General features: G+C 41.7%; 3 protein-coding genes across 3 annotated transcripts; all 3 read right to left on the reverse strand.

Moving 5' to 3' along the window:
• LOC148658662 (olfactory receptor class A-like protein 1) lies at positions 1-942 on the reverse strand. Its single transcript, XM_088641846.1, has one exon. The coding sequence runs from the start codon at positions 940-942 to the stop codon at positions 1-3; it is 942 nt and encodes a 313-aa protein (XP_088497972.1).
• Positions 943-6145: 5203 nt separating this feature from the next.
• On the reverse strand, positions 6146-7108 carry LOC148658663 (olfactory receptor class A-like protein 1). Its single transcript, XM_088641847.1, has one exon. It carries the CDS (start codon positions 7106-7108, stop codon positions 6146-6148), a length of 963 nt encoding a protein of 320 aa, XP_088497973.1.
• A 6200-nt stretch (positions 7109-13308) lies between these two features.
• On the reverse strand, positions 13309-14271 carry LOC148658664 (olfactory receptor class A-like protein 1). The gene has a single exon (XM_088641848.1). The coding sequence runs from the start codon at positions 14269-14271 to the stop codon at positions 13309-13311; it is 963 nt and encodes a 320-aa protein (XP_088497974.1).
• Positions 14272-14519: the final 248 nt, after the last annotated feature.

Below are 14519 nucleotides of genomic sequence, written 5' to 3' on the forward strand. Positions count from 1 at the left end.
TTAGACGGTGGACTCCGCAATGAGAAGTTTCTGGTCCTTCCCTTTGCAGCAGCTCAGACTGGCTGCAATCTTTTTGTTGGTGGTGATAATGAAGATGGGGCTCAGGGCGGAGTAGCAGGAGGCAAAGAAGACGCGTGTGTCGGAGACGATGGGGTGGACACGGGACACGCAGAGGGTGTAAATCCACACTACGTTGTCCAGGCCAAACAGGATGACGTACATGGCGATGAGGGTGAGGACAGCCTTGGACGCCTCCACTGTCTTTCTCTGCATGCGGTCGGCACCCTGCAAGCCCCTCGTTTGCTTCCTGTGGCGGTACAGGATTACGACGATGTAGCCGCCCGCGCTGGCCATCATGCCCACGAAGACGAAGTCCCGCATAATGTACATCACCCCGTTTCCCATGTATGCCTCGAAGCTGGGGAAGGCCACGACGCAGAACTCCAGGTTCAGAGTGTACTCGGAGAGGGAGGAGTTGGTTGGGGCCGAGGAATAGAGTAGCGAGGCTGGGCAGACCGCGACGTTCAGCCCTAAAAACAGCAGGAGCATGTGGGGGATACGGTGTGGGAGCCAGCTCTTCAACCTGGTCCAGCCGCGTAAGGTAGGGGGAGCGATGACTACGCACTGGTAGCAGCTGAGCAGGGAGGTGACGCAGATGGACATGGCCCGGCCCATGCGGTAGGCGAAGATGACCACCTTGCAACCGGGGTCCCCGAGGAGGCTCCGCACGCCCAGCGCAGTCAGGGCCTGTGGGATGCCGCGGCACATCACCACCACCAGGTTAACGAAGACCAGGTTCCCAAGCACTAGGTCGCTGGGCGGAAGCCCACCTTGTGAGATGCGCAGGCGGCAGAAGAACAGCAGCAGGCCGAGATTCCCAGGGATCCCTACCGCATCCAGGCAAATGAAGCCCGCCGCTTTCAGCATGAGCCGCACCTCCATCGTCTGGGGGAAGAGGTCCTGCAATTCCCAGTGGAAGTCAGAATAAATTTGTAGCATAAACAGCGTAAAAGCAGAAGGAAGCCATGTGGGCAAAATCCACCAGGCTCAATTGCTTTGTTTTTAAGACGTCCTGAGAATAGCAATCCATTTTTGAGCTTGTTTAATACTCATTTCTAATTCAAAATAAATCGGAATAATTGATAAGTGGAGAGTTTTGAAAGTAAAATGAGCCCCATTGAGCAATGTCAGTTTGGGCCATTGGCAAATTTACTTTTTTTTAAAGTAATTCAGATTTTTTTGTTGTTGAATTGTATCAAATAATTGAATTGAACACTTATAGCACTATTAAATGAGTTCACTTTTTTAATCCATACCAAAGGTTTTAAGAACTTTCCGCTACTAAAGGTTATGTTAGCAGCAAATAACTGTATTTTAATATTAATTTACTTAAAGCATTAAGATTATTCTTGAAAGGTATACAGTTGTATGCATGTCCATATTTAATTTCATATGAAGAAAGTAATAGTTTTTAAAGCACAAGTAAAAATGCAAAATTATTGAATTAAAATTGAAATATATTAAACAAACAGATCAGGCAAAATGAATCAAGCTGACATATTCTGTTGCAGAAATGTGTCTTGTTCCAGTAGTAATCACAAGTTACTATGTTTTGAGTCCAATAGTTTTGTAGAGCTGTGTAAATAGTGTCCTTTATGAAATGAACAATTGCATTGATTACAATTTAATATTAAAGTTGTTTCTTACCTTGCACTGGTGTTTGAAAATGTCTCTTTTGATCTTCCAGAGACCGGTCCTGTAAATTTATAATTTTTGAGCTCCTTTGTTATAACCCCAAAGGGATAGATCCAATTAGAATGGCTACAGTATCTCTTACAAGAACATGTAAACACATCATTCTTAGTAGAGAGTATACTGGGTTATTAAATTGAAATTTACTGTAGACTTCAGAAGCAACATTTGTTTCTGAATTGCATATTCAATTTCCAGTGAATGCAAGGCTGATATTTCTGATCATGTACACTGCCTTCATCCACGTTCCCATGTCTGATCAAACCAGAGGTCTTCTTTTGACATCTGAAGGTGTCTTATCCCACTATTATAATTACGGTCTGATTAATTTAATTGTTTGCTCCTTTTGCTATGCGTGTTGATGAGCCTGTACTGAAATTCAGTATATGAGGCAATTGTGCAATTCTTTAATGACATTTTGTTTCTAGTTAGCACCTAATTCAGAAGATGTAAGATTTTTTTAAGCTGAATACCAAAATAGTGGTCACTACAGAGCTTTGCCATATTAAAATGGGAATCTACAAAGCTTGCAGAATGATTATTACCTCCTTCTCTATGTATGAGAACTAAATCAATTCAAGATCAAGTGGACAGTTGCTGCTGTGCTTTTTTGTGCTCTATTCTTTTCTTTATGAGTGTGTCATTTCTGTTAAATATATCCATTTTGTCATGATATTGACCTCTGTGTAATTCTGTACCTAACTAAAAAAAGTAGCACAGGTCTTGTTATAAGTGCAGTTATATTTTGAAGTTCATCTGAAATTACATGTAATTATGTATAGTTAATGGGTGGCAAGGTGGTGCAGTGATTGGTTTTGCTGCTTCTCAGCACTGAAACCCTGGGTTCAATTCCAGCCTTGAAGAGCTATCTATATGGAGTTTGTATGTTCTCCATGAGTTTGTGTGGAATTCCTCCGGGTGTTCTAGTTTCCTGCCACAGTCCAAAAATATAGTGGTAGGTTAAATGGGGTCTGGGAATATTTTCACTAGGAGTGAGTGTGTGTCTGTGCCCTACGATGGCCTGGACTTCCATATAGGGTGTACCAGCTTTTTGCTGCGATAGGATCCGTCTCCCCTGCGACCCTGAATTGGGGTTAGAGAATTAATGGATGGGGTTTTACCCGAAAGATTATAATGCTGCCTCTTCTAAAAAATGTACTTCAGAAATGCATTATATTATGCAGTTACTTTTTGTGATTCATTCATTGTATTTCCTGTAACTAAACACATTTTAAAGTGAAAACTGGTGACCAAAGGATCTCTTTTAAGCTTGACATTTCACCAAATCCCTTGAATCTCGCATGCAAATGTAGATGCAGCTCATTCATTGGAACACATGCAGTAACTGTGAAGTATTTAAGGAGACACACTGAGGAACCATAAACTCATTTCAAAGTCTGTCCCTTGCACGGTAATGCCAAGAATATCTGATAAGTTTAATCAAGTGATGGGTCAGTTCCAGCTGGAATGTCCCAACAAGCTGTTACAAAACTCTTCAGATGTTACGGAAACACCATTAATGCACTACTGAGGATACAGGAATGCAAGTCTCAGATAAGACTCCTGTTGACAATAAGATAAAACAGTCACATTCAGGATATCCTGGTGCAGCAGCACGATGGCCAAAAACAGATGGGTCAGTTTCACACAGCTCTTTTATTGCTTTCCAACGGCTGCTGCAGCAGACCAAACATGTCGATGTGACAATCTCTATGAGGCTCAGACAGTTTGCACTCTTCAGTACTCCACGGTGGACTACATTTGACTAATTCTGTGATTTCTTTCTCACAGCCACTGATTATTAAAGTTTACACGTGTCAGGCGTCAGTGCGCTAGCCATCTTTGATTCATTAAGTTTGCTGTAAATTAAATACCTTAACAGTACAAGACGTTGCCAATTTGAGCACGATTCCCAACTTGGGGCAGTATATTCACACAATTTATTCAGATAAGAAACAGGTGAAGGTTAATTCCACGCTGACAGAAGGGAAAACTGCTGTCTTTCAGCTGTTGAGCGTTCTTCAGGGTATTCTTCTGGCTTGGCTATAGGGGCACATTAGTCAAAAGTTTAGCATGTTTTATTTTTTCTTTCTGTCGTTCTGTGTGGAATTAACCTCACCTTTGTATGCTGCATGCTGTGTATCCTGCATCCTCCTTACTATAACATTAAAAATCATTCCAGTTGTAGGGCGTATGAGGGAGGGCAGTAAGGTTTTGGGAATATTACAAGATTTTCTCCTATTATGAAAGCAAAATGTGCTGCAACAGAAGACGCCTGTTTTAAAACATCCACAAGAAAATGGATGAAAGTGCTGTTAATTGCATTAGTATCTCTGATGACTTGAGAGATCTAACAAATTGGCCATCCTCCTTTCAGTGAATACTTCCTCAAATGCCTCTGTGAAATGAGGATCAGTTGGCTTGGAACATCCCAAAGGAATGGTTTTTAATTGCTACCGTATACAGTATTCCTACAACAATAACACTCACTAATTGTGATCTCTGGGAGTTTCAACTGACTCTGAAACAGTACCAAATGCAATCTATGATGTCAGAGGAAGTGGTCAGCCTGTACAATTTCCAAATGCTACCCATTGCTCACAGCTGAGCACCAATCCCAATAACAGAAAATGAAATCTAAATGAAAACTCCAAAAACCTAAGGTGACTGTAGTTCTTTAATATGTTGGAAGTATTGGTTTTGTCTTAGTAATGGAAAAACAAAGTGATATTTTCATTGTGATTATAATCCTATACCTGATTTTCTTCCCTGTTTGTATGAATGGATGTGAACAACATTGAGGCATATTGATTTGGCAAGTGAAGTATCTGTTTCAGTTTTATTTTAGTTTTGAAGTGTTTCTTTTGAGTGGAGGGAGGTGTCAGTAATTCGTTTTTAGTACAGAGAGTGTAAAGCGGGAAGAACAATAGCACAGAATCACCTAGAATTTCCTAAAATTTCCCTTAAAATATCAATCTGAGTCATATCAAGTTATGCTGGTTGCAGGGTCCTTTATATAAATGAGTCCTTGGTGCTGGATATTTTCATGAATGGGCAGATGTATGATCAGCTTTAATGTTATATGTTGATACACAACAAAAAATATAAGTTATGACATTAACAGCTCTTTGGGAACAAACATTTTTTATGTTCATTTTAAATAATGAGCAGCTAGTTTTGCTGATTGAGCAGTATTATTCCTTGTAGAAATCTGAGCCCAAGGTGTGTGATTTAATAAAAATACCAGTTCTCGGTGATTAATATTTTAGTTAATTTCAAATAATCTCAAATCAAGTCGAAGAATTGTCTTTATGAACAGATATTTATAAAAGTACATGAACAAAATTAACACAAGAATGGTCGATGAAGACCATGTCTTGGCTGAGAAAGGAAGACTGCTTTCTTGATACTAACATGATTGCAGATAGCCAGTTGTGAGCAATGTTTCCGGTCACCTGCTCCGTGGCTCACTATGTCTGGAGAGCTGTGTAGGACAGGCTGGGGAGTTTAGAGTTTCCTCTGGTAATCAATAGGAGGTCTGTTAGATAAGGGATGGACTGAGGTGCTCTTAGGTGTGGTGGAGGAAATGTGCAGTGACTTTAAAAAAAACATCTTATTTACAGCCAGCCTTACTCCTGCTACACCTTCGCTATCATCCGCCGCAGTGGAAGAAGTGAGACACAGTGAGTGAGTTCCAATTTCCTATGGATCCAAAACACCAGCAGTCTGGCCTACTCTTTCAGGATTGGAATGCTGCAGTGATTTCTGAGGATGGAAGATCAGAAGGCTTGGTCTCAGAGACTCAGTGTTGAATAATAAGTGTTCCACTTGGTCTCTTTTCATTCATTACACGGGGGATGTGTTGTCAGTTTATTTTAAATTAATGTCAGGATTATTTGTAGTTTTGCCTTTTTTGCATCTTAAGATCTTGCTATTTTAATGCCTAAATGAACTTAAAATTTAATCCAAATGTCTCATAAAAGTGTCCAGACTTTGGCCTTTAATCAGCTGTCTGGGGAGCTTATTCTACACACCTACAGCTCTTTGTATAAAGAAGTTTTTCCTTTTTTCTATTCTAAATGAATCCCCTTTGATTGCCAATTAAGACCCCAAGAACTTATTTTTCTACTGACTGTGAAATAGTTCCCCGTGTTAGTTAAATTAACGTGATCATGTTTCTGGGAACCTTATTGCATCTTGTTATTAGAAAATGTTCTATTCTAGTTGTAGTTCTGATTTTAATTCAGAAGTTACCACATGTGCAGTGCATTCATTTAGATAACAGGGCAGATTAAAATCACTTTGGGATTTTCAGCAGGCCCTACATCTCCTTTCTCACAAGTCACCTAGAAAGATATGTTCCCATTGAGGGTTTGAGCTGCGTGTGCAGGCATCACTGACCAGGTGACAAGTGTGAGACGGTGGACTCCGCAATGAGAAGTTTCTGGTCCTTTCCTTTGCAGCAGCTCAGACTGGCCACAATCTTTTTGTTGGTGGTGATAATGAAGACAGGGCTCAGGGCGGAGTAGCAGGAGGCAAAGAAGACGCGTGTGTCGGTAACGATGGGGTGGACACGGGACACGCAGAGGGTGTAAATCCACACGACGTTGTCCAGGCCAAACAGGATGACGTATATGACGATGAGTGTGAGGACAGCCTTGGACGCCTCCACTGTCTTTCTCTGCATGCGGTCGGCACCCTGCAAGCCCCTCATTTGCTTCCTGTGGCGGTACAGGATCATGACGATGTAGCCACCTGCGCTGGCCATCATGCCCACGAAGACGAAGTCCCGCACGATGTACATTACCCCGTTTCCCATGTACACCTCGAAGCTGGGGAAGGACACGATGCAGAACTCCAGGTTCAGAGTGTACTCGGAGAGGGAAGAGTTGGTCGCCGCCGAGGAATAGAGCAACGCAGCCGGGTAGATCGCGACGTTCATCCCATAAAGCAGCAGGAGCATGTGGGGGATACGGTGCGGGAGCCAGCTCTTCAGCCTGGTCCAGCCGCGTAAGGTAGGGGGAGCGATGACAACGCACTGGTAGCAGCTGAGCAGGGAGGTGACGCAGATGGACATGGCCCGGCCCATGCGGTAGGCGAAGATGACCACCTTGCAACCGGGGTCCCCGAGGAGGCTCCGCACGCCCAGCGCAGTCAGGGCCTGTGGGATGCCGCGGCACATCACCACCACCAGGTTAACGAAGACCAGGTTCCCAAGCACCAGGTCGCTGGGCGGAAGCCCACCTTGCGAGATGCGCAGGCGGCAGAAGAACAGCAGCAGGCCAAGATTCCCAGGGATCCCTACTGCATCCAGGCAGATGAAACCCGCCGCTTTCAGCATGAGCCGCATCTCCATCATCTGGGGGAAGAGGTCCTGCAATTCCCAGTAGCGTAAACAGCGTAAAAGCAGAAGGAAGCCATGTGGGCAAAATCCACCAGGCTCAATTGCTTTGTTTTTAAGACGTCCTGAGAATAGCAATCCATTTTTGAGCTTGTTTAATACTCATTTCTAATTCAAAATAAATCGGAATAATTGATAAGTGGAGAGTTTTGAAAGTAAAACAAGCCCCATTGTAGAACGTCAGTTTGTGCCATTGGCAAAAATTTTTTTTAAGTAATTCAGATTTTTTTGTGGTGAATTGTATCAAATAATTGAATTGAACACTTGTATCACTGTTAAATGAGTTCACTTTTTTAATCCATACCAAATGCTTTAACACCTTTCCGCTACTAAAGGTGATGTTAGCAGCAAATAACTATACTGTAATATTAATTTACTTAAAGCATTAAGATTATTCTTGAAAGGTATACAGTTGTATGCATGTCCATATTTAGTTTCATTTGAAGAAAGTAATAGTTTTAAAAGCATAACTAAAACTGCAACATTACTGAATTAAAATTGAAATACATTAAACAAACAGATAAGGCAAAATACATCAAGTTGACATATTCTTTTGCAGAAATGTCTTGTTCCAGTAGTAATCACAAGTTACTATGTTTTGAGTCCAATAGGTTTGTAGAGCTGTGTAAATAGTGTCCTTAATGAAATAACAGATTGTATTGATTACATTTTAATATTAAAGTTGTTTCTTACCTTGCACTGGTGTTTGAAAATGTCTCTTTTGATCTTCCAGAGACCGGTCCTGTAAATTTATAATTTTTGAGCTCCTTTGTTATAACCCCAAAGGGATAGATCCAATTAGAATGGCTACAGTATCTCTTAGAACACGTAAACACATCATTCTTAGTAGAGAGTATGCTGGGTTATTAAATTGAAATTTACTGTAGACTTCGGAAGCAACATTTGTTTCTGAATTGCATTTTCAATTTCCAGTGAATGCAAGGCTGATATTTCTGATCATGTACACTGCCTTCATCCACCTTCCCATGTCTGACCAAACCAGAGGTCTTCTTTTGACATCTGAAGGTGTCTTATCCCGCTATTAGAATTTCGGTCTCATTAATTTAATTGTTTGCTCCTTTTGCTATGCATGTTGATGAGCCTGTACTGAAATTCAGTATATGAGGCAATTGTGCAATTCTTTAATGACATTTTGTTTCTAGTTAGCACCTAATTCAAAAGATGCAAGGTTTTTTCAAGCTAAGACCAAAATAGCGGTCACTACAGAGCTTTGCCATATTAAAATGGGAATCTACAAAGCTTGCAGAATGATTATTACCTCGTTCTCTGTGTATGAGAACTAAGTCAATTCAAGATCAAGTGGACAGTTGCTGCTGTGCTTTTTTGTGCTCTATTCTTTTCTTTATGAGTGTGTCATTTCTGTTAAATATATCAATTTTGTGTAATTTCTGTTAAATATACTGTATCCATTTTGTCATGATATTGGCCTCTGTGTAATTCTGTACCTAACTAAAAAAAGTAGCACAGGTCTTGTTATAAGTGCAGTTATATTTTGAAGTTCATCTGAAATTAAATGTAATTATGTATAGTTAATGGGTGGCTAGGTGGTGCAGTGATTGGTTTTGCTCCTTCCCAGCACTGAAACCCTGGGTTCAATTCCAGCCTTGAAGTGCTATTTATATGGAGTCTGTATGTTCTCCATGAGTTTGTGTGGAATTCCTCCGGGTGTTCTAGTTTCCTGTCACAGTCCAAAAATATACTGGTAGGTTAACTGGGGTCTGGGAATATTTTCACTAGGAGTGAGTGTGTGTCTGTGCCCTACGATGGCCTGGACTTCCATATAGGGTGTACCCAGCTTTTTACCTGTTTCTTGCTGCGATAGGATCTGTCTCCCCTGCGACCCTGAATTGGGGTTAGAGAATTGATGGATGGGGTTTTAGCCGAAAGATTGTAATGCTGCCTCTTCTAAAAAATGTATTTCAGAAATGTCTTACATTATGCAGTTACTTTTTGTGATTCATTCATTGTATTTCCTGTAACTAAACACATTTTAAAGTGAAAACTGGTGACCAAAGGATCTCTTTTAAGCTTGACATTTCACCAAATCCCTTGAATCTCGCATGCAAATGTAGATGCAGCTCATTCATTGGAACACATGCAGTAACTGTGAAGTATTTAAGGAGACACACTGAGGAACCATAAACTCATTTCAAAGTCTGTCCCTTGCACGGTAATGCCAAGAATATCTGAGGAGTTTAATCAAGTGATGGGTCGGTTCCAGCTGGAATGTCCCAACAAGCTGTTACAAAACTCTTCAGATGTTACGGAAACACCATTAGTGCACTACTGAGGATACAGGAATGCAAGTCTCACATAAGACTCCTGTTACAAAACAGTCACATTCAGGATATCCTTATGCAACACGATGGCCAACAACAGATGGGTCAGTGTCACACAGCTCTATAATTGCTTTCCAACGGCTGCTGCAGCAGACCAGACATGTCGATGTGACAATCTCTATGAGGCTCAGACACTTTGCACTCTTCAGTACTCCACGGTGGACTACATTTGACTAATTCTGAGATTTCTTTCTCACAGTGAACTGATTATTAAAGTTTACACAAGGTGTCAGGCGTCAGTGCTCTAGCCATCTTTGATTTATTAATTTTGCTGTAAATTAAATACTTTAACAATAATAATAATAATAATAATAATAATAATAATAATAATAATAATAAACTTTATTTTATATAGCACCTTTAAAGGTGACTTCTCAAAGCGCTTTACAGGATGACAATAACAATAAATAAGAAGACTACAACAATAAAAAGAAAATTTCACAAGACAGGACACAATTATAATTACAACAATACAACAATAACAATAGAGGAGACCGTGGAAGATGGTATTAAGAAGAGCAGAGGGGTGAAGAATGGAACCAGTTAAGTAAAGGCTTTTCTGAAGAAGAAGGTTTTGAGTCTAGATTTGAAGGAGTTTAGAGAAGGTGACTCTCTGATATCCTTGGGCAAAGAGTTCCAGAGCTTGGGGGCATAGCAGGAGAAGGCCCTGTCGCCCATACAATGTAGAGGGGCTTGGGGGACAGTAAGGAGGGCAGAATTTGAAGAGCGGAGGTTGTGAGGTGGGGAGTAGGGCGATAAAAGTTCAGACAGGTATTGAGGTGCCAAGCCATGTAAAGCCTTGTAGGTGAGCATGAGGATTTTAAAGTCTACGCGGAATTTGACCGGAAGCCAGTGCAAGGACTCCAGGATAGGAGTAATGTGAACACTTGCACTAGACCTGGTCAGGATTCTGGCTGCTGAATTTTGGACATACTGCAGCTTGTTCAGAGTAGATTTAGATACCCCAGGGAGTAGAGCATTGCAGTAGTCAATTCGAGAGAATACAAATATGTTGATCAGCTTTTCAGCCACAGTTAATGGTAGCATAGGGCGTAGTCTTGCGATATTTCTAAGGTGAAAAAAAGATGTTTTGACAGTATGCTGTACATGTGGGTCGAATGTTAAACCAGAATCGAATATAACCCCAAGGCCTTTCAATTTTGATTGAAGCTCAAGTACAGAGCCATCTACAGACAGGGTTACAGGACTGGCTTTACGAAGTTGATGGGGGGTACAGTACCAATAAGCATGACTTCAGTCTTGTCACAGTTAAGACGTTGTACAAGACGTTGCCAGTTTGAGCACGATTTCTGACTTGGGGCAGTATATTCACACAATTTATTCAGATAAGAAACAGGTGAAGGTTAATTCCACGCTGACAGAAGAGAAAAAACTGCTATCTTTCAGCTGTTGAGCATTCTTCAGGTTATTCTTCTGGCTTGGCTATAGGGGCACATTAGTCAAAAGTCTAGCATGTTTTATTTTTTCTTTCTGTCATTCTGTGTGGAACTAACCTCACCTTTGTATGCTGCATGCTGTGTATCCTGTATCCTCCCTACTCAAACATTAAAAATCATTCCAGTTGTAGAACGTATGAGGGAGGGCAGTATGATTTTGGGAATATTACAAGATTTTCTCCTATTATGAAAGCAAAATGTGCTGCAACAGAAGACGCCTGTTTTAAAACATCCACAAGAAAATGGATGAAAGTGCTGTTAATTGCTTTAATATCTCTGATGACATGAGAGATCCAACGAATTGGCCATCCTGCTTTCAGTGAATATTTCCTCAAATGCCTCTGTGAAATGAGGATTGAAGATCAGTCAGCTTGGCACATCCCAAAGGAAATGTTTTTAATTGCTGCCGTATACAGTATTCATACAACAGTAACACTCACTAATTGTGATCTCTGGGAGTTTCATGTGACTCTGAAACAGTACCAGATGCAATCTATGATGTCAGAGGAAGTGGTCAGCCTGTACAATTGCCAAATGCTACCCATTGCTCACAGCTGAGCACCAATCCCAATAACAGAAAATGAAATCTAAATGAAAACACCAAAAACCTAAGGTGACTGTAGTTCTTTAATATGTTGGAAGAATTAGTTTTATCTTAGTAATGGAAAAACAAAGTAATATTTTCATCGTGATTATAATCCTATACCTGATTTTCTTCCCTGTTTGACTGAATGGATTTGAACAACATTGAGGCATATTGTTTTGGCAAATGAAATATTTTATTTCATTTTTTTTTTAGTTTTGAAGTGTTTCTTTTGAGTGGCGGGAGGTGTCAGTAATTCGTTTTTAGTACGGAGGGTGTAAAGCAGGAAGAACAATAGTACAGAATCACCTAGAATTTCCTAAAATTTCCCTTAAAATATCAATCTGAGTCATATCAAGTTATGCTGGTTGCAGGGTCCTTTATATAAATGAGTCCTTGGTGCTGGATATTTTCATGAATGGGCAGATGTATGATCAGCTTTAATGTTATATGTTGATACACAACAAAAAATATAAGTTATGACATTAACAGCTCTTTGGGAACAAACATTTTTTATGTTCATTTTAAATAATGAGCAGCTAGTTTTGCTGATTGAGCAGTATTATTCCTTGTAGAAAACTGAGTCCAAGGTGTGTGATTTAATAAAAATGCCAGGTTCTCGTGATTAATATTTTAGTTAATTTCAAATAATCTCAAACCAAGTTGAAGAATTATCTTTATTAACAGCTATTCAAAAAGACATGATCAAAATAAACACAAGAATGGTCGATGAAGACCATGTCTTGGCTGAGAAAGGAAGACTGCTTTCTTGATACTTACATGATTGCAGATAGCCAGTTGTGAGCAATGTTTCCGGTCACCTGCTCCGTGGCTCACTATGTCTGGAGAGCTGTGTAGGACAGGCTGGGGAGTTTAGAGTTTCCTCTGGTAACCAATAGGAGGTCTGTTAGATAAGGGATGGACTGAGGTGCTCTTAGGTGTGGTGGAGGAAATGTGCAGTGAGATTTAAAAAAAACATCTTATTTACAACCAACCTTACTCTTGCTTCACCTTCGCTATAATCCTCTGGAGTTGAAGAAGTGAGACACAGTGAGTGAGTTCCAATTTCCTATGGATCCAAAACACCAGCAGTCTGGCCTACTCTTTCAGGATTGGAATGGTGCAGTGAATTTTGATCATGGAAGATCAGAAGGCTTGGTCTCGGAGACTCATTCTTGAATAATAAGTGTTCCACTTGGTCTCTTTATTCATTACACGGGGGATGTGTTATCAGGTATTTTAAATTAATGTCAGGATTATTTGTAGTTTTGTCTTTTTTGTGTCTTAAAATCTTGCTATTTTAATGCCTAAGTGAAATTAAAATTTCATCCAGATGTCTCATAAAAGTGTCCATTCTTTGGCCCTCAATCAGCTGTCTGGGAATCTTATTCTAGACACTTACAGCTCTTTGTGTAAAGAAGTGTTTCCTATTATCCATTCTATATGAATCCCCTTCGATTGCCAATTAAGACCCCAAGAACTTGTTTTTCAACTGAGTGAAAGAGTTCCCTGTGTTAGTTAAATTAACGTGATCATGTTTCTGAAAACCTTCTTGCGTCTTGTTATTTGAAAATGTTATATTCTAATTGTAGTTCTGATTTTAATTCCGAAGTTACCACATGTGTAGTGCATTCATTTAGATAACAGGGCAGATTAAAATCACTTCAGCATCTTCAGCAGGCTCTACATCTCCTTTCTCACAAGTCACCCAGAAAGATATGTTCCCATTGAGGGTTTGAGCTGCGTGTGCAGGCATCACTGACCAGGCGACAAGTGTGAGACGGTGGACTCCGCAATGAGAAGTTTCTGGTCCTTCCCTTTGCAGCAGCTCAGACTGGCCACAATCTTTTTGTTGGTGGTGATAATGAAGATGGGGCTCAGGGCAGAGTAGCAGGAGGCAAAGAAGACGCGTGTGTCGGAGACGATGGGGTGGACACGGGACACGCAGAGGGTGTAAATCCACACGACATTGTCCAGGCCAAACAGGATGACGTATATGACGATGAGGGTGAGGACAGCCTTGGACGCTTCTACTGTCTTTCTTTGCATGTGGGCGGCACCCTGCAAGCCCCTCGTTTGCTTCCTGTGGCGGTACAGGATCACGACGATGTAGCTGCCTGCGCTGGCCATCATGCCCACGAAGACGAAGTCCCGCACAATGTGCATCACCCCGTTTCCCATGTATGCCTCGAAGCTGGGGAAGGCCACGACGCAGAACTCCAGGTTCAGAGTGTACTCGGAGAGGGAGGAGTTGGTCGGGGCCGAGGAATAGAGTAGCGAGGCTTGGCAGACCGCGACGTTCAGCCCTAAAAACAGCAGGAGCATGTGGGGGATGCGGCGCGGGAGCCAGCTCTTCAACCTGGTCCAGCTGCGTGAGCCAGGGGGGGCGACGACAACGCACTGGTAGCAGCTGAGCAGGGAGGTGACGCAGATGGACATGGCCCGGCCCATGCGGTAGGCGAAGATGACCACCTTGCAACCGGGGTCCCCGAGGAGGCTCCGCACGCCCAGCGCAGTCAGGGCCTGTGGGATGCCGCGGCACATCACCACCACCAGGTTAACGAAGACCAGGTTCCCAAGCACCAGGTCGCTGGGCGGAAGCCCACCTTGCGAGATGCGCAGGCGGCAGAAGAACAGCAGCAGGCCGAGATTCCCAGGGATCCCTACCGCATCCAGGCAAATGAAGCCCATCGCTTTCAGCATGAGCCGCACCTCCATCGTCTGGGGGAAGAGGTCCTGCAATTCCCAGTGGAAGTCAGAATAAATTTGTAGCATAAACAGCGTAAAAGCAGAAGGAAGCCATGTGGGCAAAATCCACCAGGCTCAATTGCTTTGTTTTTAAGACGTCCTGAGAATAGCAATCCATTTTTGAGCTTGTTTAAGTCTCATTTCTAATTCAAAATAAATCGGAATAATTGATAAGTGGAGAGTTTTGAAAGTAAAACAAGCCCCATTGTCGAAAGTCA

The sequence above is a fragment of the Lepisosteus platostomus genome, chromosome 7 (genome assembly GCF_059453375.1).
Source record: "Lepisosteus platostomus isolate fLepPlt1 chromosome 7, fLepPlt1.hap1, whole genome shotgun sequence".
Taxonomy (NCBI): domain Eukaryota; kingdom Metazoa; phylum Chordata; class Actinopteri; order Semionotiformes; family Lepisosteidae; genus Lepisosteus; species Lepisosteus platostomus.